Raw genomic sequence first — 24,134 nt, forward strand, 5'->3', positions numbered from 1 at the left:
TGTGATACAGTGGTAGCTAGTAAATAGGGTTTAACTTAACCCGAGAATCCATTTAAAATAGTAATTTTAATGAATAAATCAATCATTTGATATCACACATCCATGATTACAAAAATATGTTAGTATGAACCCTTTTTTTTTCCATTGAGATGTACTTTACTTTAAAGAGAGTCCAGTTTGGCAAAATTAATTCCTCATTAAGTAAAAAGGGTTTGAAAGTTGCGAAGTATAGGCATGGAAGTAGGTTAGGCCAGGCAAAGTTCTTTTAACAACGTAATGGACAGTAATCAGCTCAATTCTCTTCCGCATGAGAGTTGATGTGCTAACCAAGGCTCACAAAAGGCAATAGATTTTGATTAAATTTGATTTGCGATAAATCCAGGTTTTGTATATTGATAGGAAAATACAAAATCGGATATTGCCTATGTACGGACTTTGAATAATAGGGAAGCTGTAGATACTATCTAGTTCATTTGTTTTCTGCACTAGAGTTGATATGAACTCCAGCATCTTGGCCTAGGAGTCAGTTTAAATCCGTGTATTGAATGAAAAATACAATCAGAATCCAAGGAACCATTGAAATCTATTAATTCTTATCTTAACCAAGATCAGCATGAACAACTGAATTTGCAGCCTCCAGAAGTTTTCGTGTTCAAGTACACTGCAACTGTGTATTCAATGCAACTTTGTATTCCTCACCACAAGCACATTTTATAACTTGATTGATCTCCTGTAAAATCAGAAGCATATATCCATGATTGCAGGGGAAAACTAAAACATGTGTTCGACTTTCACATAGGATAGAAAATCAGTAAAATATTGCAACTTGATTATTTATATTTGTTGTCTGCATTTACATACATGTTATACCTATTTTGTTGATAATTACTTTAAGTGTAAAAAATTTCATTGGACTAAATCTATTTTACCTTGAGTTTCCCTACTTGTTTCTCCATAGACTGCAAGTATTCGGTTTCTCCAGCTTTGTCAGACAAAAGAGCATTATATTCCTCTTCAAGAGCGGTTATATCAGCTGCTTTTAGCTCAGGCTAGATCATTCATTTGGAACAAAGAATTAAATAAGTTAAAGATAATCTAAATCACTTAATAAAAGACACAAAATTACTGATTGTTTCCAGTTAAGAGAAAAGCTAAATCAATATATAGAAATATCTGTGTTTTTGAGTGTGTGTGTGTGTGTGTGAGAGAGAGAGAGAGAGAGAGAGAGAGAGAGAGGGAGGGAGGGAGGGAGGGAGAGAGAGAGAGATAGAGAGAGATGAAAATGTATTCTCCATCTCTCTATATATATGTGCATGACAGTCACACAATTCTAAAATTACTGCAGAACTATTGAATTACAAACCTTAAACTCATTTTCTCTGCACTTGACATCCTCAATAGCAAGTTTTATCTAGAATGAAAAAGAAACAATATTAAGATGCAAAGAAAGCATAAAGACCATAAACAACAATATTAACATAATATATAAATCAAATTCAAAGTTCCCCATTCTGAAGACAATTATTTTAGATGCTTAAAATATTCTGCTTTCACTTTAAATGCAGTGTTCAACCTTGATTATGGTAAATAGGATGCCCAATGCACACATTCCAGCATGTAATTCAGAAAATACAGATGAAATGGAAAAAAAAATTGTAGCAACCAATAACTTGAGTAATGAATAGCAACCAATAACTTGAGTAATGAATAATTGACAGTCTAAAAAGGATGCAATTAAGTACCTTGTTAATGTCCATGAGAACCTTGGATTTCATAACAAGAATCTCATCAAGCCTTGCTTTAGCTGAATCCAACTCAGTGATTAAGTTGTTCTTTGCATCACTCCCCTGTCAGACAAAGATAAATTACCAGATTCCAACTTTGTGAAGAACAGATTGATGAAAAAGGTAAAATACCAGGTTATCTATGGCACAGTTATCATCAGCACTAGTCCTCCCTGCAAGATAAGTTTATTATACGAATGTTTGGACATCAATTTAGTTTCATAAAACGGCTTTGAAATATAAAAAACTTGTAAATTGTAACCAGAAGCTTAATATCAAAAAACAAAAAATATGGACTGTCAATTCAGTGTTTAGCCATGCCTTCAGCTTCACTTCTTTTCTCATCTACTTTATCGTTGACCTGCATAAATCAACATATAAGTAACTAGCAGTGACTTTTCAGTAAAGATGGTAAATAAGATCTGACAATTGGAGGAAATTTTCTTTTTCTTTATTTTATCTCGGTCAATATTTGGATTCTCTCATGTGTGGACTTCACATGATGTCCTTGTGTGGGAGATCTAACCGCTTAAAGTCCACTCGATATTTTTTAGGAGTTGGACGCAATAGATTTTAATGGTGATCAATTCAACTCAGTTTCTCTCTCAGCATACCCGAAAGAATCGATTGAAACAGACCCTGTACTTGCTGAAGCATTGGGGGTTAGAGGGATTGCAGATGGTTAAAACTCTAAATTGGAACACTGTCACTATTGTTTCATATCATTCTAAATCAGTTGTCTTCTATTGATCATATCATTCAATACTGCAAAGAGCTTATGTCAGAGCTGGACATAGCAAATATTGTCTTTGTTAAGCATAGTTTAAATTCTGTTTCTTATAGCCTAATTAGTTTGTCAAAACATGTTGGTCCAAGGACTTGGTTGGGGTCTGACACTAATGCTGCAGTAACTCTGATTTCTATTTCCTAATAAAATTATGGTTGCTGTCAAAACAAAAAATAATAATAATCCAGAGTCCTAAATAAGGATCTCAATATATTTGTATGAATAAGGAAAAGGCATACAAACTCATGCTCTTTCAGTTCCATGCCAATCTTCTTAGTTCTGATCCATTCCTGCCAAAGATTTCTATTAGTTGCAACGAACTCAGTGAAAGAACAAATTAAAACATTGAGGGTCTTAATCAGTAATGTCGACTATCTGAGTGAAAAACAGTGAAACCAATTTTCCATGCTGACCATGTATTTCAAATGGTAATATTTCCCTGATAAATTCACCTTTTGATGTCAACATTTGTTTCCAGGTGTCTATTATTTCATGCATCGAGCCTGCCGCTCCAAAGGTAACAAACTATGCACCATTCATATCAAATCCAATAATAAGAGCAAACCTGCTGCTTTTGGAATTTGGCCCTCATGTCCTCTGCAATCTTGCTATAGTAGGCTCTGAAAATGAAAATCAATTTAGATGGATAACCATAAAATGTTCAAGACACTCACTCAGTATCCTCATTTACCTCCTGTCTGATAGTTTAGCAGATAATCCAACTTTCTCTTGCCGAATAAGCTCCATAGTCTATGGGAAGAAATATTCATGAACAACATCAAAAACGCATAACAAGGCATCAGATTTTTTTTTCCTCTCCTGGCTTTTCTTTTCTTTTATTTCATCATTATCAAGGCAAATATCAAAACAAGAAATAAGCTCCAAACTCTTCATAATCAATCCCAAAGCCCCGTAAAGAGTTATAAAAAAAATTTGCTACCAAATTGACTCCGGACTTTACACTTAATTCGAAAGTCAAATCAAAGACAATAATTAATCAATTAGTTTTAAAAATATATTGTTACAGTCATCAATTTCTAGCTGTTACATGTTAGTTTGTACTACAGGTTGATGTGTTTAGTGTAATAGCACATGACTATACATGCAAGTTTATTTGCACTTATCTCTTAAGTCATAATATAAGCATTTATGTAATAGTTGAAAAAACAAATTTTTTGCTTATAATATGCTCACAAGCTATTTTTAGTCCCAATACAACATATCTCTTTTCTTCACATCCACCTCAAATTCTATTTTTACATTAAGAATGTAAATTGTTTTTCAGTATGGAGAGCACAAATAACTTACCATACCTAAGTGTTTATGATATAATAACTATTTATGTCTGCTCAAATACCATAACACTAACTGATGAAATCGAATATATCATGCATTCCGCTGGAAAGGGCCGTTGATTACACAATAAAAATCAAAAACCAAGTTTGGTTATAAAAATTAGATTCACCATTGCTTCAGTTTCACATTGCAAATGGAATCAACTTTAACAATATCAAAGGACACAATCCTTTTTACCTGTGTAAGTCTGGATGTATCAGAATCCAACGAAGCAAGCTTTTTCTGGTTTTCAAATATCTTTGAGCAAATCTCAACCTTCGACTTATTCATCTTTTCCGTATCCTCAACCACTTGCGCAATTTCAGATTTCGCTGCATATAATAATATTATAATTTTTTTAAAAGTACCAGATCGAAAATTTACAGATAATTACAATCTGAGGTTCCACTTCCATATATTTACAAAATTTTGATTGTTTCACTTCTTAGACTACAGACAGTGTTCAGATCCAAGAAAATGACATTAAAACACAACGTGAATCGGAACAAAAACTAAACGGTTGTATTTGATAATGAGAAATTTTGATGTATGAGATTCCAAATCTAAGAATACTATAGCAATTTTGATTGTTTCAGTTCTTCAACTAAAATTGACTATGTTTGGATCAATGAAAATTACACTAAAACGCAATGTGAATCCGAAGAAAAACTAAACCGCAGCATATGATAGTGAAAATATTTAATGTATGAGATTCCAAATCTACTAATTCTATAAAAAAATTTGATTGTTTCACTTCTTAGACTACAGACAGTTCGGATCGATGAAAATTACATTAAAACAACGCAATTATGAATGAAAACTAAACCACTGCATGTAATAGCGAGAAATTTCGTAAAATATATTTAGCAAATGTGTTTGTTTCAGTTCATAGACAATAGACAGTGTTTGGATCCGTGGAAATGAAATTAAACACAACGCTAATTTGAAGAAAAACTGAACCGCAGCATATGATAGCAAGAGATTGTGATGTATGAGAATCAAAATCTACGAAATAACCACAAATTTTGATTGTTTCATTTCTTAGACTATAAACACCAAAATTGAACGCGGATTTGAGACGAAACCTGAATGGATGTCGATTTCTAAAGTGCGGATGTTCGTCATCTGCATTTGTTCTTCAGCGGAAATCTTTGCGGCTTGATCCTCCGCATCTGAAATCAGTTTTTCAGAATTCGAATTCAGATTTAGATGTGAAATTAGGTCTGAAGTGTGAAAGGATTGAAGAATTGGAAGGTGCGTACCGTTCATGTGAGAGCGTAAAGTCTTCATGTATTGCAAATATTCTTCCATCTTCGAAATCGTTGATTCGTTTCGTTTCTCGCTCGGTTTGAAATGTTTATGTCAAAATGATATTTTGGAGGGAAAGGGGTATTTATAGATCCTCTGTTAGGTGCCGTTTCAAGTTGGGGTTAATATTTTTTAAAAAAAAAAAAAAAAAAAAAAGGCTGGTATATCATCTTTCAAGAGTGAGGAGCGCTAGTGGCACACTCTAATACACAATTTCTAATGCACTCGATTTATTCGATTAAATTAACATGGATCATATCAAATTAGTCGATTATGGGTTGGATACCAAGTTTTGACAAAGGAAAAAGTGTGACAAAAAAGTGTATTAACGAGTGTTATAAGATTTTGGATTATGCTCTTCTCAAGTTCTCGTGTTCAAATCATAAGAGAAAAAGGGAGGACATTATATTGATCCTCCTTTGAAAGAAAAAGACATAAAACAAAAGTTCTCATGTTCGGATTTTCTCAATGCAAATTTGATCCTTGTATGTGTTGGGTCAGTTGGTATATTGTTTTCAAAGGATTAGCCGATTATGGGTCTGATACCAACTTTTCAAGACAATTTGATCCTCGTATATGTGTTTTGTCTTGGTTAATTTGATCATTTGATCTATCTTATATTTTTCGATTTGGTCCATACAATTACTAATACAAGACAAACACACATAGTTTTCAAGCTTCGATTCAAAACTATAATATGATGCCACCTCCCATTTTTATGACTCAATAATTGAGACATATGTGATCCTCAATTGTGATTCTCTTGATTAAGACGATTAACACTGAGATGTGAACTTTTTTCCCTAGTTGTGGGTTCTCTAACTACTCTAGTCGAGCGTTGGGTACAATTGCTTTTTAGTTTTTAGAGTTACACTAATAAATGCATCAATAAAATCAGAAAAATAAAGGGGTAAATTGCGAAAAATAAACTTGTTTGATTGATTGGATGTGTCAGTTACAATGTATGAATGGAATATTTATAGTGAAACTATTGCCTATTAGCCAAACAATGCAGCTTATAGTGCGCAACCCTATTCGACTAATTTTTGCAAGTATGCATGATAACTAAAAAGTTCTTCTTGGATTGTATGGGTCGGTCTTAGCATCCGTAATAACAACAATATTTGGTTTTGGCGTATCTATTATTGTTTACAATACCTATAAAAGGCTCCACACACTTATCCACGACAATTTCAAATTAAAATCTTATTAATGTAATTCATTGATAGTACTAAAAATACTACTATATTTTCACGGTCTTACTAGTGTAAGTATACCTTGTTTTGACTAATAGTATAAAAAGATCAAACTCATAAGGACTGAGGCGATGTAGTTGTTTGAAGCTTTTAAATTTGTAAACTTGTTTGCACAAAAATAAAGTAAATCATTCAAAGTAACAAAAGTTAAAAACAATAAAAGTTGAGAAAACAACATAATACTTAAAGGATTTCAAATGACATTGTGGTTACTAGTTTAGAACAATGAATCAGTTATGAAAATAGATTTACAAAGATGTAGAGAGTTGCATCATGTAGCTTTTTGAAGACCAAGTAGCGTTGAGGGTTTTCCAGCAAAACCATTATGGTTAACGCGGGGGTACTACTCTTCCGAGGATCGCAACTACCAGGTCAACCATGCAACATTATTAAGTCAAATCTCAAACATTTTCCTTAGAAAGGTTAAGTCTTTTTCCTATGACAAAAAATCTAGATAGACATTCAAACAACCTTTCAACATCTTTATGTTTTCGAAGCTTAAAAACGTAACTCATGTTAAACAAAGAGTTCCATTCTCATCCTTTTCTGAGCCCAGTGAATTCAGTAATAAATGTAAAAGTGATCAAGTTCTACTCTAATAATTAAAGTTAATACAATTTGTATAAAAGAGGCTTAAATGTGCAACAAACTAAACTTATGGAAACATTAGCATAACCTCGTTATGTCTTAACCACAAAATGGGTTTGATTCATGATGAGATTAAACACAAAAATATAGATAAGAGAAGAAATTTTTATAATACAAGTCTTGTCCCTACCCAAGTTTTGCCCTTTGGTAATTTCCCATGTGCAGCTCTCCTTGTCTTATCCATTTAAGAATCAACATGTTCCTTATCCTTCCTCGTACTACCAATCATAAACTTCGACCTCAAGCTTCTCCATTGAAGTTCCCACATTCGTACCATTGTACAACGCACATCGAAGTCTCACAACGATGCATCTTCTGATTTCAGTGTTGCATCTTTGTACAACTTCACATTAATCACGCAATTTGTCTATAAAACCAATCATAACAAGCATCAATAGTTTCAAATGACTAAATAACAACTACAACTAAATAAATGTATAAAATCATAATTAGATACAAATTAGATTAGTTAGGTCATGCAATCACTCAAGACATCGTTAACTTATGGGGATAATTCAAATGTAATAACCAACATTTTTGTGGTTATCACTCATCGTAAGAAATTAATTAATGGACAATGACTCCTTTACAACTCTCTGGTCCTTCGTGCCATGAGTCTCTTTAACTTCCTTCATATATGAATATTGTCCACTTGCATCATCCATAAACACCTTTGTCTCCCCATTAGGGCTAGTACCATTCACATTACATATAACATATGGAGAAGAGGGTGTATCACCAATATTACGAGGTATGGATACATTGGGCCTTACAATCTTTTGGCAGTCAAATTGATGTTGCTTTTCAGGCTGGCCAATTTGTTTCATCCAAAGGCGATCGTTTTGGTTAGGATTGAAAGATGTGTATAATGCCACATCATTGTGATCCCTGTTATGTTGCAACTGTCGTGTGGTTTTCTTGTCTGCTAAAATCTCATTTGCTAGCAGTTCATTACCATTATTAGTTGCATATGTTTCTCATATAACCTTAATAATGTTCTTTCCTTTATTTGACCTATGTAAATCTTATTTATTACGATACACGAATTTCATAATTGAAATCCCCCATATCCGTATTTTTTCCAATTTTAACTACATAATCAACAAAAACCTCTTCCACGATTTGTGCAACGTTTATGTTAGGAATATCTTTACTCAATAAAGCAAATATCATGCTCTAAAATTTTGCTTTTTCGTTACCAATCTTCGATGTCTTCTCCTCGCTTCCACTGTTGCCTGAATCTTTTCTCTCCCTTATCCTCCCTGGCCTATACTAGATTTAAACATCCATCCAAGACTCATATGGAACACTTCTACCTCTTTTTTCATTCTCCGCGCTCATGTTAGCATCATCACCTCCTTAATTATCGATATATTTCTCATAACACCCTTTCTTGTAATGGCCAAATCTTCCATATTAAAGGAAAAACTAGGAAATTCTCTTACCCAACACAATTCTTTTTTGGGTAGAAGGACTCCAAACAATGTTGGCGACCTTTGATTGTGAACAAAGCTAGAAGAGGCTTTGTCAAGTCAAATTCAACACACGTCCTCGCATATTTGCCTTATTCATACATCAGAACATTCTTGTATACTGTAATGATTCTTTTGATTCTATCACAATCAAACACAGTACCTTGGCATCATAGTGTTCATTGCAACATATAGAAAATCTGACCTAAACAACAATCTTTTCAATGGTATCAGCAGCAGGATTAAAACCAAACTCCATTCTCGCACAAGGAGACAATGATCATAAATTAACCACATCCATCATCTAAGCACGATAATGATCATCTTGGTGCATAAAGTATCAACAATAATCATAGCCACATCTATCTCATCCTATTTTCTAGCACCTTGAAACCAATTCTTCTACCCATCAATTTGGCAATTAATCATTATTTCAAAGGCCACTAAAGTCTCACTTATTCTATTTCTGAAAAGATAAAATATGCCATTCTAGTCTTCCGAACATCTTCTCCCTCGACCCTTATCCCTTAAAACATGTCAAAATCTTCATCGATAAGAGTAAGATCTCTGACGATTTCATAGTTCGGTACACCCACTCTCCTCGTACGGTTAACGCTTGATAAGCTATCACGACAACTTCTTGTATTACTCATGTCTTCTTGCATGACATCATCATGCACATTACCGATTGAAAAAAAAATATGATCTCCTCTTTTGATTTTTTTTTTTTGTACTTCACTCATTCTTATCTTCTTCCTCTATGAGATTTTTTTGGTTTCCTTCAGAAAATCCTAAGAGAGCACTCATGAGTTTTTTTGGTTTTGAATTAAAAAAAGATATTTATGTGTCTTCAAATTTTCAGGTTTTCAATTTTTGTTGAGGTATAATTAGATCATTATTTTAACACTAATCGAAATTTCTGAATCCACTAATTGAAATTTATGAATCTATCCATGATAATCCAAAAAGATATGCATTGGTATGATTTTGGAATAAACACTTTAAATTTATTCGTTCGTGTCTCTATTAAATCGAAATTTTTAAATTCATCCATGATAATAGTTATTTTGATTCGACACATTATGATATAATCGAAGAGTGAAATTAGATTCTATATTAAAAAATGACGTGAAATTAGACTAAAACTTAACCAAAAAAAAAGTAAGAAATAAATTGGACTTAGGTGGCTCCTTGCAAATTGAAACCTTGTTTCAAAACAAAAAAGTGGCTCCTTTGCAATTTGAAAATCAAAGACGCGTTGCAACTTAACATCATTGTTGGGCATCTATAACGATTAACGAGTAAGACCAAACATTGGGCGGTGAATTTAGTTTTAATTCTGAAAAATAAAATAAAATAGTCGGTCATTAAAAATAAATAAACTAAATGTGGTTTTGTAAACGCAAACTTACTAGCTTCAAGGACAATAATATGCAAGGGTTAGAGTTTGAAATTCAAACTCCACCCCTTTGCATTTAAACATGGTGTCAATCATTAGACTATTTGATAAAAAGAAGATTAAAAATAAATACTCAATTTAGTTCTTTACAATTTTTTGCTGACCAATTTAATCCTCGATAAAAAATAAATCTAAATTAGTCCATTGACAAATTAGTCACTTTACCATAGTGAATGACAGAAAAATTTGTATTGCTGACTAATTTAATCCTCGATAAAAAATAAATCTAAATTAGTTCATTGACAAATTAGTCACTTTACCATAGTGAATGATACAAGAATTTGTACTGCAGAACATGATTTTTTTTGTTTCAAGTAGCTTAGTGACTGGATCATGCATTTTTAAAAATGTGAAGAAATCGAAAATTCGAGATTCAAACTCCAACCTCCGATATCTCTAATAGCTAACAACTGAGCTACATTTACGAAACTTACATGATTTTTTTTTTATCAAAGATTAAATTGACAACTGAGCTAAATTAAATGTTTATTAAACACCGTCGTCCTTGTATATAAGTTTTGAATTGTTTAATCATCAACAAATAAATTAAACTCAAAACATAAATAGACTAAGAGTTCCCTCAAAAAAAAAAAAAATAGACTAAGAGTGAACAATTATCAATTATTAATTAATCATCAATTAAACTGAAGAAACAAAATTAGATTGATCCAAAATAAAAATGACACAGCACTGAACTGAGATAAACGTTTCAAAAACGCTGAAAGCTCTCATAGAGATAGAAAGAAAGAGAGAGAACGAAGAAGCATAGAAATAGAGAGAGAGAGAGAGGTTACTTTTTTGAATTTTCCAAATCATCACAATATTCAAATCACTAGTTAGAACACAAGTCCACCATTTCTTAAAATTTTTTAGAGCGAGAAACAGAACTAGAGAGAGAAACTCAGAGATCTGGTTTCTGTTTCAGATCGATCGTACCTTTCTGGTTTAGGGTTTCCGTTTCGATCGATCCCTATTTCAACGCTTTCTCTCTCTATATAACCGTTTTTCCATCGATCCATCGATTTTCTGATCTTCCATGGCGGCGATCGAAGAGTTATCGGAGCTCGCTGATTCCATGCGTCAAGCTTCGGCGCTTCTCGCCGATGAAGATATCGACGAAACTTCCAATTCTTCTAGAACTTCTAGAAGACCTTCCACTTTTCTCAACGTCGTCGCTCTCGGCAACGTCGTAAGCTTCCGCAATCAATTTTGTTCAATTTTTGCGGTTTTGATTTTGATTTGAATATCGATTTTGATTTTGATTTTGATTTGGATTTGGTAGGGTTCTGGTAAATCAGCGGTGTTGAACAGTTTAATCGGACATCCAGTTTTGGTAAGTTAGGATTTGAAATTCTACGATCTCAATTTTGAAATTGAAGTGAAATTGAATTGAAAGTGGAAGTGTGAAAAGTGACAAGTGAAATTTTTGATTTCTTCAGCCTACTGGTGAAAATGGAGCTACGAGAGCTCCAATTGTGATTGATCTGCAACGAGACACATCGTTGAATAGCAAAACAATTATATTGCAGATTGATAATAAGAATCAGCCAGTTTCAGCAAGTTAGTTAATCTGATCTGTGCATTTTCGCGGTTTTTTTGTTATGGATTCAGTTAATAGTGTATGTATTTATGTGATTTGTTTTGTTTTTGTGCAGGTGCTTTAAGACATTCGTTGCAGGATAGGTTGAGCAAGGCTTCCTCTGCCAAAGCTCGAGATGAGATAAAATTGAAGTTACGCACAAATACAGGTTTGTATATGAATGAGTGATAATTGATCTCTGAACCACCAACATCTATGATTGAAGGCGTGTCTTACACGGCACCTACACATCTGATTACATTCAATTTTGTCATTTTTCTCTAATTATTACCAGTGTCTTGTCCTGTCTGGTGTTGGTGCTTCATAGTAATTGATTTTGTTACCTTAATGTCTTTGATTTATACAATTAGTCAATTAGATTGGATCGAATAGAACAAAACAGATTTATTTAGGAAAGTAATTTATTTTTGGATCGCCACTTTTTTGTTGTGTTTCTTGAAAATATAGTAGTCATCCGATAAAATTGGAGTGTGCTTCTAAAAAATAGTTAGTCTTGAAATTTTTGTAGCTCCCAAAAAACCATTTTGTATGTGCTTTTTGTAACTTGTATATTATGAGGCTAGATCATTTATGATAGTTCCCTGTATTTGATTGAACCCTGTAAGAGTGAAATATATATTTTTATTCTATATAGATATTGAATCATTTCATTGGATAGACAGATCTAGTAATGTTTGTGGATTCTGGTACTAGATTTTTTTTTTTTTTTTTGCTAACATAATTTTTTACATCTTATCCTCCCAGCACCACCTCTCATGTTGGTTGATTTACCTGGGTTGGATCAGCGCATCATGGATGAATCAACAGTAAGTGTTGGCCTTCATTTACTTATCCTATTGTTTATTCCAATTTTTTTGATGTTATCATCATTGAATGGTTTTGAAATTATGGTAATATTTCCTTTTGCTTTTGTATAGGTTAGTGAATATGCGGAGCATAATGATGCCATTTTGGTAGTTATTGTACCAGCAGCTCAAGCACCTGAAATTGCTTCCTCTCGGGCCCTTAGATTGGCAAAGGAATACGATGGAGAAGGTAATTCACATTGTTCTTGTTATTAATGTTTTTATGTATAACATGTGAGCATTTGATCCGGATGATTTGCTCGGTTCTTTTCTCCCTTAGTTGTCATTGTGAATTAATTAACTAAAAAGGTAAAAACAAATTTGCATAGGTACAAGAATTGTTGGTGTTATTAGTAAAATTGATCAAGCTGCATCAGACCAAAAAGCAATAGCTGCAGTTCAAGCACTTCTACTGAATAAGGGTCCTACAAAAGCACAAGATATCCCCTGGGTTGCATTAATCGGTCAATCAGTTTCAATAGCTACGGCACAGTCTGGATCTTCTGGTTCTGAAAATTCTTTAGAAACTGCATGGAGAGCAGAGAGTGAAAGCCTCAAGTCCATACTGACAGGGGCCCCTCCAAGTAAGCTTGGAAGGATAGCTTTGGTGGATGCTCTGGCACAGCAGATTCAAAATCGCATGAAGCTACGTGTGCCTAACCTCCTTTCTGGGTAATTTTCATGCTGCACAATATAACATTTCGATTTCCAGTATTATTATTTTTACTTGGTTCTTGTTTATTGTGGATACTCAAGAACTTGGCAATAAATCAACGGGTCTTTTTCTTGAATTTTATGTCAAGTCTAACATTTTGGTTTTACTGTTGAAGATTTGTGATATAAACAATTGTTTACTGTTAACGATCTGGTTGCTTTAAAAATAAAAAATGATTTGTTTGTTTTATTCTTGTTTTAGCAGCCTCTTAGTTAATGTGTGCTTTTTTATACACCGCTCATTTGATTATCCGGTGTGCATTTCATCATTTTTTTTTTTACCTCAGATATTTTTTGTTATTTTTTAGAAGATTTGATCATAACTGTTGGAACTCAGAAGTCCATAGAGAATTCAAGCAAATATTGATAATGCCAAAATAAAGTATAAAGTATTTCTGTACATTCACAAACAATACTTTAATGATTGTTTTATAGAAAGTGGATTATATGAATCTTAACTGATATATTGTTCAGGCTACAAGGGAAGTCTCAAGTAGTTCAGGATGAATTGGCAAGGCTTGGTGAGTCATTGGTCACCACTTCAGAGGGTACTCGGGCTATAGCCTTGGAACTTTGCCGTGAGTTTGAAGATAAGTTCCTACAACACCTTACCTCAGGCGAGGTATGTTGTCTCAATCTTATACTTTAATTGAATTTGAATTAATTTCGATATCATTTATTGGTTGGAGTGCCATTTCTTATTTCCTTAGTATCATGTCATTATAATAGCTTCTTTTTTTTTTGGATATATATCCTAGCATTTTTTTTTTTGAAACAATATCCTAGCATTTGTAGAGTTGCTATTCATCAAAAAACATTATTGAATTTAATTTTCAGAAGTTAAAGTATTAGAGGCTTTGGAAATGAGAAGGAGCTAATTTGAATTTGAATAGTTTACATTTAAAATATTCACAATTCTTGTTCTGATGCTCTGGTTAAAAGTAGCATAAAAAGGCAAAAAAACTTTCCAATCACTGCAAACACCCTAACTTAAAGTCAAATTCCATATGTCATGTACAACTCAAGTTGGATTTTAACAGTTTAAGCTAATACTGACTTATTCTGAAATTTCAGCATTTAGTGGCGAAATGGTTTTCACATTATGCTAATGATTCATTGATTTATGTTTTTTTGCTTGAGCCTCTTTTTTCCTCCCCTGAATTACTATAATTCTATATTTCAGGGAACGGGTTGGAAAATTGTTGCCTGCTTTGAGGGGAGATTTCCTGATAGAATGAAGCAATTACCGCTAGATAGGCATTTTGATATCAACAATGTAAAGAGGGTAAGTTTTGAGCCTACTGATTTGCGGATAGCATTGTGGCTTGTTGGATTTTTTGGGGTTTTGTTACACTTGGTGACCGTTTTGTCTATTAACAGATTGTGTTAGAAGCCGATGGTTATCAGCCATATCTCATTTCACCTGAAAAGGGATTAAGATCACTAATCAAAGGAGTTCTAGAGCTTGCAAAAGAGCCATCACGTCTCTGTGTTGATGAGGTATTTTTGTTTTGTATATAGAATGAGAACGTCTCTGTTTTTTATTTTTGTTTCAATGGTTTTTAGCTTCTTTCTAATGCCTTCGTAGTCTTCACATTAATATATCTGGATCTAATATCCATGTACTTTGTCCTGATTCCTGATCCTTCCCTTTGGCTGTATTCATTCTACCTATTTAAAATATTGTGTAAATGTTAGTCTCACATATATTGGAGGATAGGATGGGAAACTTGAAAATATTCACTCAAAATGGACTGCAATATAGCAGAATGCGACACATGCCATAAGGGGAATGGGTGGGAAATGGGAATTAATTAAGGAATTGTAGGGAGTTTATGAGGGGGTGTAACAGGCTCGGAGAGCCATGTAAGAATTAACAATTGGTTTGGGGTTGAGTAGAGAAGTTGGTTCTTTCTCAGAGTTGGCTTTATCTTTTATTGTGATGTCCTTGATCACCCTCTTCCAAGGAGCACAGCTCAATGCCATTGCCTTTTTCCCTTTTTTGCAGTTTAGTCCATTGACAGAGGGTATCTCCACAGCTTGTAAGAAGTTGTGTCTTCTAGTTCCCTAGTTTTCCATTTTGGTTTGTGAATATCAGTATCCATTTTAGTGATATCGTGGACTTGGGTACTTCACATAGGATCTCTTGAGTTACTTTGAGATTCTTCTGAAAGCATCATATATGTAAATTAATGATTCTAATTCAATCGACCACATTGTAAAGAAAGTTGATAGGCTCTTATTACTGAAGTATATCAACAGTTAAGAGGGATTGTATGCAAAAGGATATACAGACCGAGACGGGGAAGACAAAATAGGAGATAATGGGATTGCTCATTTAGTTAAATCTGGAGCATGACTGAAGTGTACGGTAATGAATAGTGGGAGGTTGGAATTTGATTTGGGAGACATGAGAATATAAGAAGGAAGGATTAATTGGGAGGTAAGGGGGTTTGGGGGTAATGGATTTGTCCAACTTCCGACCTCTACACTTAACTTATATTCTCTGCTAGTTAAAAGGACTTTGTGCATGCTAAGTACGACATAAAGTAGAACGAGATTATCTTGAAATGTCTTACAGTTTACTTATAGCATGCAGTTAATGTTAAGTAGGACTTCCGACCTTTACACTTAACTTTCTAATCAAATGTCTTACAGTTTACTTATAGCATGCAGTTAATGTTGGCAATCGATCATTTTATGCAATTTTCCTTGTTTGTTCGATCTATTTCTCTTGTTGCGGATGAAGGTTCTTATTTCCTTATGCTGTAGGTACATCGGGTCCTGATGGATATTGTATCGGCCGCTGCCAATGCTACACCTGGTTTAGGAAGATACCCACCTTTCAAGAGAGAGGTATGGTACTTAGTTGCTGATTTCCAGTTTCTACTTGCTACCTAAATCAGTATGCTATGTTAGTCTATGTTTTAATTGCTTATGTTTCTTGGGTTTTTTTTCTTCTTCTGAAGTATATTACTGTGTGGAAAGTTAACTTTGTCTCTCTTTCAATTAACACTGTTTCCAATTTTTTCAAGATTGTGGCCCTTGCTACTGCTGCACTAGAAGGGTTTAAGAATGAATCAAAGAAAATGGTGGTTGCACTAGTTGATATGGAGCGTTCTTTTGTGCCACCACAACACTTCATTCGCTTGGTACAAAGGAGGTAATTTGGACTTGTTAGTTTTCTCGTGTGACTATTCATTTTTGTCAGAAAAAAATCAGTTCCTATCGAAGAGAAAGATAAGTTGAGAACAAATCATCTTGACCAAATAGGGGAGGATCTTGATCCATTCCTTTTTCTGCTCAGTGCAGTTTGTTTTGGATTTTCATTAAACATCACTTTTAGATGCAATATTTTTTCTTTATTTTGAAAATTTGTTTCAAAATCATTTTTTCATATTTGAAAAACTTCAGAATCTGAGAAACAAAATCAGGTTCTGCTTATTCGGTGAAGCTACTTTGATTAGCTTATAAAGTAAAATGTTCATGTTTATATTTATAGATTGTATTATGTACGTGTTTATGTTTATGATTCTAATAATTAAACAAAAAAACATCTTTTACTTTACGAAAAAGTAGGTAAAAAATCAATTACTTCTAAACAACCTCAGTTTTTTCCTCTTTAATATTAAACAAACTGGCTTTTATTTCAAGCCTACCTTGCATTTCTTAAATCTCCTTATGTTCACATTTATTGCTTCACCTGAATTCCCAGTTCCCACTGTTCCTTTGCAGCTCAAAGTTCATTTATGTTCCAGATTTTATAACATGAATATTCCCTTTGTTTCTGTTAGGGTAGGGCTCCATTACTGAATTAAAGCAATAGGCCAAAAGGGCACCATAAATAATGGAATGCAATATTGCTTTAATCAAAAGAAACCACTACAAGCCATGAATCCTCAGGTGAAGAGAGTCCTCTGTGACACAATCCAAAATAAGTTCACCCCAGCTAACAAAATGTTAATGGCATACCAACCCCCACGACTACTTCCCTCATAACAAAATGTTAGCAACATAATTCGCTACACTCTGTAGGGAATTGGCAACTGGTTTAAGAGTACCAACCCGCGGTACTTTTACAAACCGGTTCATGCAAAATCGTTGGCTATTCACAGCAAAACATGTACCAGACAGAAAAAACCATATCAAGCTAATTAAGTTGAGCAAAAAGTCAGCTCAGAAGTTAATAACTGCAGTGGGTACTGGGAAGTGCTGAACACTTCTTAAAATCGTACAATCACTCGTCCCCACAAGTACATTAAAGTTTGTTGCACACTAAATCCTTGAATCTACACTTCATGTTTATAGTCAACTGGCCTCTCCATTTTTTTATGCACTACTATATAACCAATTCATATTTGGAGCTTAGCTTTTCTGAATAATTTGCCAATTTGAAGATGTTTTGCAAAATTAAAACTCCCTTGCAGAAAATCTCTTGATAATTTCTACTATATGGTATCATGTGTTGCTTTGTTGTGTGTAGTTAAAACAATTATTTGCTTTGACATGCTCATTAAGAATAACTGTTTGTGTGTAATTATTAACTATCAATTTTTGAGTCCTTGCTTATACAAACAACTTTCTAGGTGTCTCCCAGTTGTATATTTGTGAGGATGTAATCTGATCCGATGACTATTATTTATTTAGGATGGAAAGGCAACGCCGAGAAGATGAGTTGAAGGGTCGGTCTTCGAAAAAAGGACACGATGCAGAGCAATCTATACTTAACCGGGTAGGTGTTGTCTTCCTGTAACAGAACAATTCAGTTGATGAAATATATTGTTTGTTTGTATAATGCCGACTATTTGTTTAATTTTTTTCCCCTAATATTTTCTTTTTATTTATTTGTTGTATTTAATCTGCTTATTGTTGACTGATTTTAGGCCACAAGTCCCCAAACTGGTGGAAGCATGAAATCACTAAAGGATGATAAGGATAAGGAAAAGGACAAGTCAGGTCAGGCAGAGAAAGAAGGGCAAGAAGGCTCTGGTTTAAAGTCTGCTGGTCCTGAAGGAGAAATTACAGCAGGTTTGTCCTGTGCAGTATGCTAGCACAAATTGTTGTCAATGTTTCATACATTCTAATTTAGTGTTCTGTTGAGTTGTTTTACTTAATGACATGCTAGAATTGATGGATGTTATAGCGTCTTTTGATCCATGTAGCAAAACCTATCTGGCGGGAAAGGCTTTAGTTATTGTTAATTGTCTCATTTGTGAATGTGAATAGCTTTAGTTTGGGTAGTAGTTTTGTGAAAGTAATGAATTTTGTTTTGTTATCTACGTGACTATTTCAACTTTTGGTTCAAAAGATATTTTATGGTTTCACTGATATGCTATATTTTAGAATGGTGTAACTTGATTGAAGACATAACTTTTCAATAGATATCTGGCTTTCTCAATCATGAGTCTGAATGGTTAAGTTATTGTTCAGATTGACTTATTTTACTTTCTGAAAATTTTAAACTCAAATGCTTTGTTTGCATTCAAAAAATAAATCTAAAAATGCAACAATTCACTATGTACAAACCTTTGGATTGTAATTCTTCAACTTGTGATAAGTGCATTATGAAATATTGTATTAAATTAAACAAGATTTACTTGAGAGAAAAACTCAGCAAGATTGATCTCACACACACACACATGCAGAGTGTACTTTTCACACTCTTTCTCAAGATGGAGCATATAAATTAAATCATTCCACCAAGTTTGTTACAAATGAATTCATTTTGAGGTGCCGATTATATATTTTAACGATATATACAAACTGGTCTTTGGAATTGAGAAATTCAGTAGAAATATCTAAAGAGAACTTTTCTACATAATGTGGCAGTCAATTTTACTTGCCTAGTCTGTTCACGAAGTAACCTTTTGAACTGAATGAGTTCACAAAAAACTTCACTTGATCAGGCATCAGTATATGTTTTTTTCTCTTCAAATATTCAAGATCGCCACCAACAAAAACATAATATCCTAAAATAGACTATTATTAAGAGGATAATCAACCCAGTACTCTTCCAACTATCCCACTAGTGTTTCCCCGACTTGGAGCATTATTGAGTGGTTCAGAGTTGTTACAATTAATATCTTCGTCTTATCTTTGTCTTTTTGTTGGATGTTATTCTGTTTTCTTGTTTGATTTTTTTCTCCCCTCCCTTTCTGAGTTTGTTATTGTTATCAAGTTTGTTGAAAACCCTATTCGTAGGGGATTCCCAGACAGTCTGCTGTAGGGGTTTTAGTGTTTTATTTGAATAGCGGGACACATTCTTTGTAGGATCTTAGCTCTGGGGGTTGATGTTTATGGGTTTACTGAACCAATATTGCAAACCTTCTATTTATCACTTGTCTTTTATTTGACAGCATTTCCTAGTTTCCATTGCAGTATTGCAGTAATGGTGCATCAATGTTTGGAAGTTAGAATTAGCCAAAGTTTATATCTCAATTATTAATGATGTAAATATGTTCCTTACTACTTGCAGGTTTTTTATTGAAGAAAAGTGCAAAAACTAATGGTTGGAGCAGGCGATGGTTTGTGCTTAATGGAAAGACAGGAAAGGTTGGTAACTCTCGAGGTTTAATATGGATAAGGATCTGTGTATAATATGAGATTAATGCGAAGAACCAACTCCTATCTATATGGATTAAGACATCGTAGGATAATCCGAGTATACCCCAAATATACTTCATAGTTGCGACAAGTAATATGGTTTTGCTTGTTAACACTAGCCAATTGAGAATAATAATAGAACTTCTCAAAGATTACAACCTAATTTTTTTCTTTGAAAAGCGCATCATATTTATAGATGTTTGGTAAATATGGGTAATTGTAATTGCCGTTCTTTCCAATTGTTGAACATATTTTTGAACCTATGTTGCATCTATGTTGTGTGGATATGCTTTTAATATGATTTGCTATACTTAGTATTGACTTTGACCGTTCACTTCACAGCTTGGGTACACGAAAAAACAAGAGGACAGACATTTTCGCGGTGTTATTACATTAGAGGTATGGAGGATTCATTACTCGTGTATATGTTCATTTATGAAAACGTTTTGCAGTGGCTGTTGAACTTTTAATCTCATATCTCGTGTGATCAAAATTACTGAGTTAAGGATCTGGTTTGCGTGAGAGTTGAGGTCATTGTATTATTTAGATACGGAGCAATCTATAATTCTGTTTTGAAGATAAAATGGCAAAGTTAACTTTTTTTCTTTAAGAAAATGCTTATATAATCTAATTGTTAAATCACTTTGGTGTTCTTTTTGAATTTGGATGTTTTACATTGCAAATTTGTTATTGTTCCTTCACATTTCTTATTGTTACTGGTGTATGAACTCAACTTTAAAGCTTATGTTATATTTTGTTTGCCTTTTGCTAATTAAACATTCACTTGTAGTTCACTGATGTTTCGCATTTTTGCAATGGGTGCTGGCTTAGGTTTTTATATTGTCAATGAGTTAGAAACTAGACATATATGAATACACACAGCAGTCTTTGATATACATACAATTTAAATTATTATGCAGGAATGTAACATTGAAGAGGTTCCAGATGAAAGTGATCCTCCACCAAAAAGCTCAAAGGACAAAAAGTCTAATGGACCGGACTCTAGCAAAGTCAGCCTTGTATTTAAAATTACTAGTAGAGTCCCGTATAAAACTGTTTTGAAAGGTAAGTTCTTCTTTTGGAAGCTATGAATAGTAATCACCATTTTTTATTTCTTAGAAATTCCTGAAAACATTTTATTTACAATATCTTTCTCTCGCAGCACACAGTGCTGTTGTTTTGAAGGCCGAGAGTGCAACTGATAAGACTGAGTGGATTAATAAGATAAGTAATGTTATACAAGCAAAGGGAGGACAAATAAGGCTTTCATCTGAGGGTGGCTCAGCGATGAGGCATAGCCTCTCTGATGGTTCCTTGGTGAGTTGGTGGCTTAAAACCATTGTTCATGCATGTTATTTTTTTTATTTTTTATTTTTTTATGGTGGGTGTTGTTAGGCTTATATGAGTATAAATTAAAGTTAGTCCTCCGAACAAACCACAATTAATACAAACCATGATAAATTAATCAGTGATAGAGATTAATGTCATGGGAAATACTTCAATGTATTCTTTTTTGTCACACTTTCCGTAAATGTGGAATTTATTATTTTTATGCATATAAATGTCAAGGATGTTGTCATACTGATGGTGATTGCTCTAACTCATCAGCTGGCAGAAGTTCTGTCTAATTTTAAAGGTCCATTCCTGAAGTTTCTTATGTGAATGTGTGGAATACAGTATGGGAATTGCAAAAAAGAGATGATTAATATAAAATAAATAATCGATAACCGGTAATGTTGTATTTGTGGTTATACACTGGCAGTATTTTATTTTCTTGTCCTAACTCAGGATACAATGGCTCGAAGACCTGCTGATCCCGAGGAAGAACTCCGATGGATGTCCCAGGAAGTCCGTGGCTATGTTGAAGCAGTTTTAAACAGTTTAGCTGCTAATGTACCAAAGGTAAGCTTCAGTTTTTAACATATTCAATGTTATATAAATTATTTTTTGTTTTGACAATGTTAATTTTTAATGCAATTACTGGTTGTATGGTTGGCAGGCAGTTGTCCTTTGCCAAGTTGAAAAAGCTAAGGAAGACATGCTGAATCAATTATATAGCTCTGTCAGGTTCAGAAATCTGTTTACACATTTGCATTTGTTTTCGTTCTCTGTACATTAGATTTTTTTCCTTGCAATTAGTCAGTTGGTCCTGAATTTTTCAGAGGAATGTGGATTGTTTATCAAAAAGATTTTGAAAATGTTTGATTTCTGTCTTGAATTGATTAACCTCTTTTGGGGAAATCATCTACATATAAATTGTTTTTACCTCTCAATTTCAATTCTCAATCTTGACTATATAAGTATTGACTATTAAGTTATGCTGTATGGTCTTTTGAACATTTTTATATCTTCCATTATTAGTGGTCAAAGCACGGCTAAGATTGAGGAGCTGCTTCTAGAAGATCAAAATGTAAAGCGCAGGAGAGAGCGTTATCAGAAACAATCTTCGCTTCTCTCCAAACTGACACGTCAACTGAGTATACATGACAACCGTGCTGCTGCTGCCTCTAATTGGTCAAATGGGAATGCAGGTGTGTGTAAACTACTATTTGTACTCATTTACAGATTCACTGGATGACTCAATTATCAGCATTCTTTTAATGGACGAGGGTATTTCCTTTTTAGGTCCCCAAAATTATCTTCCTTGATTAATGACAGTAATCTAGAATCATGATACTGTTTTCTCGTCATATTCTGGAGAACAATTTTACCCTTACATGCATAGATAATAGTCTATAAATGTTTTAGAATTCAATCTTTTCTATTATGATTAGCTTAGCAAACACCATTTGCACTTTGTAACTATTCTATTATCTTAATTACCTGGCAATGAATCTGAATTCGTCTTGGATAGTATTTTCTTAAATTTATTCTGCAATGATTTATGCTTCTCCAATTAATATTAATTTTCCGTTTTGTTTTATCTGTTTCTTCTTCTTCTTCTTCTTCTTCTACTTTGTGTACTTAGGTTACATTTGTTTTGCAGAGAGTAGCCCAAGAAGCAGCGGACCAGGTGATGACTGGAGAACTGCCTTTGATGCAGCTAGCAATGGCTCTGTTAGCCGTAGTGGTTCAAGATCTGGATCAAATGGTCATAGTCGACATAATAGTGATCCTGCACAAAATGGTGACTTGAACTCTGGCCCAAACTCTGGCAGCCGTCGTACTCCTAACCGATTACCACCTGCTCCACCAGGTTCTTCTGGTTACAGATATTAACAAATTGCCGTCATTTCATGTTTTGTTGAATTTTTGGAGCGTGCGATTGCTCCTGTCCCATTTCATACCTTTGAGGATAAGGTCTCGTCGCAATTCTTTGTTCCTGCCAGGATATTTAGGTGATGAAAAAGGTTTGTGTATATAGAAGACGACTAGTTTGTTAGTATATATATGTTTTCTGGGCTTGTCCCATTTTCCGGAAGTATGGTATCAAGTTCGACTTGAAAAGATTGATCATGTTTTTCTATTCAATATTCTTTTTACTTTCATACCATTTAATGTTTCTTTTTGGGATTTTGCACTCAATTTTTGATGCTACTGATGTAATTTGCTTTATAATCATTTGGATAGCACACCATTTCTGATGGGTTTATGAGACTAACAATTGAAGTATTTTAATAATGAGTATGTTTTATATCTCTGTTGCCTCCTTTCTATAAGAATATTTTTTTTTAATGCTTTGAGTATTATTTTTCAACTTCAGATTATGCCATCCTGTGATTTTGGATGAAACACATGTATTTTGCTTTACAAGGATTAAGTTTTAAAGCATTTTTGACGAGTTTACAAGACCAACAATTTGAATATTTGTTAACGGATATATTTTTCTATCCATTGACTGCTTTCTGTTGAAATTATTAAAATTTTATGTCAAAAATGTTTTTTTTTACTAGTGATTTGATGTTAATGTTGAAATTATTTATTAAAATTTTACCATGTTAAACTTATATTACATGTAACGGTCGTACTAACAATTGCCAGTGATTGATGGTTATAATGTTCGTAAATTTATAAGTTTAATTAAATGTTACGATATATCCTCACAAGTGACAAATTACGGTGAATCTGCAATAAGTAGAAAATGGTGAATCTGTAATAAGTCGAAAATGATTGTCAATCTAAATTGGACGAAGAAATCACGAGAAAAATCACTTCTATGCGCTTACTTAAATAAAAGGAAAGTAAAACGTAAGGAGGTGATTTTGTGATAAAAATATATCCAAATTCATCTGCCCCGATGGATGAAGAAGAATTCTCTCACAAGAAAAAACCAGGCCTGACTCATTTACAGTGTATAAATATGATCTTGGAGAAGAGTGTTTC

General features: G+C 33.6%; 2 protein-coding genes across 2 annotated transcripts; one reads left to right on the forward strand and one right to left on the reverse strand.

Moving 5' to 3' along the window:
• Positions 1–439: 439 nt before the first annotated feature.
• LOC146927461 (tropomyosin) lies at positions 440–5,270 on the reverse strand. The gene is made up of 12 exons (XM_085700722.1): positions 5,169–5,270; positions 4,992–5,078; positions 4,105–4,238; positions 3,263–3,321; positions 3,137–3,191; positions 2,811–2,861; positions 2,106–2,145; positions 1,917–1,957; positions 1,743–1,847; positions 1,364–1,411; positions 930–1,049; positions 440–730 (listed from the first exon to the last, which is right to left on the reverse strand). The coding sequence occupies exons 1-12, from the start codon at positions 5,215–5,217 to the stop codon at positions 653–655; spliced, it is 867 nt and encodes a 288-aa protein (XP_085556848.1). The 5' UTR covers positions 5,218–5,270; the 3' UTR covers positions 440–652.
• A 5,509-nt stretch (positions 5,271–10,779) lies between these two features.
• On the forward strand, positions 10,780–23,447 carry LOC146927462 (dynamin-2A-like). Its single transcript, XM_085700723.1, has 22 exons — positions 10,780–11,238; positions 11,332–11,382; positions 11,489–11,609; positions 11,705–11,797; positions 12,394–12,455; positions 12,567–12,684; positions 12,824–13,166; positions 13,683–13,830; positions 14,392–14,493; positions 14,589–14,708; positions 15,981–16,064; positions 16,244–16,371; positions 17,856–17,940; positions 18,092–18,236; positions 19,684–19,760; positions 20,154–20,210; positions 20,732–20,876; positions 20,974–21,128; positions 21,600–21,713; positions 21,811–21,878; positions 22,173–22,342; positions 22,798–23,447. The coding sequence occupies exons 1-22, from the start codon at positions 11,086–11,088 to the stop codon at positions 23,028–23,030; spliced, it is 2,772 nt and encodes a 923-aa protein (XP_085556849.1). The 5' UTR covers positions 10,780–11,085; the 3' UTR covers positions 23,031–23,447.
• Positions 23,448–24,134: the final 687 nt, after the last annotated feature.

Source organism: Medicago sativa, chromosome 4 (genome assembly GCF_051527215.1).
Source record: "Medicago sativa cultivar Bolivia chromosome 4, Bolivia_mono, whole genome shotgun sequence".
NCBI classification, from domain to species: domain Eukaryota; kingdom Viridiplantae; phylum Streptophyta; class Magnoliopsida; order Fabales; family Fabaceae; genus Medicago; species Medicago sativa.

Bases quoted from the DNA above. Each gene is read 5' to 3' on its own strand.
- LOC146927461 (XM_085700722.1), bottom strand. From the start codon at position 5,217: ATGGAAGAATATTTGCAATACATGAAGACTTTACGCTCTCACATGAAC. The intron at 1,958-2,105 runs GCATGGCTAAAC...CTTATCTTGCAG, and splicing joins GAAAAGAAGTGAAGCTGAAG to GGAGGACTAGTGCTGATGAT. The intron at 1,412-1,742 runs GTACTTAATTGC...TTTTCATTCTAG, and splicing joins TTCTCATGGACATTAACAAG to ATAAAACTTGCTATTGAGGA.
- LOC146927462 (XM_085700723.1), top strand. From the start codon at position 11,086: ATGGCGGCGATCGAAGAGTTATCGGAGCTCGCTGATTCCATGCGTCAA. The intron at 18,237-19,683 runs GTTTGTCCTGTG...TACTACTTGCAG, and splicing joins TGAAGGAGAAATTACAGCAG to GTTTTTTATTGAAGAAAAGT. The intron at 21,879-22,172 runs GTTCAGAAATCT...TTCCATTATTAG, and splicing joins CAATTATATAGCTCTGTCAG to TGGTCAAAGCACGGCTAAGA.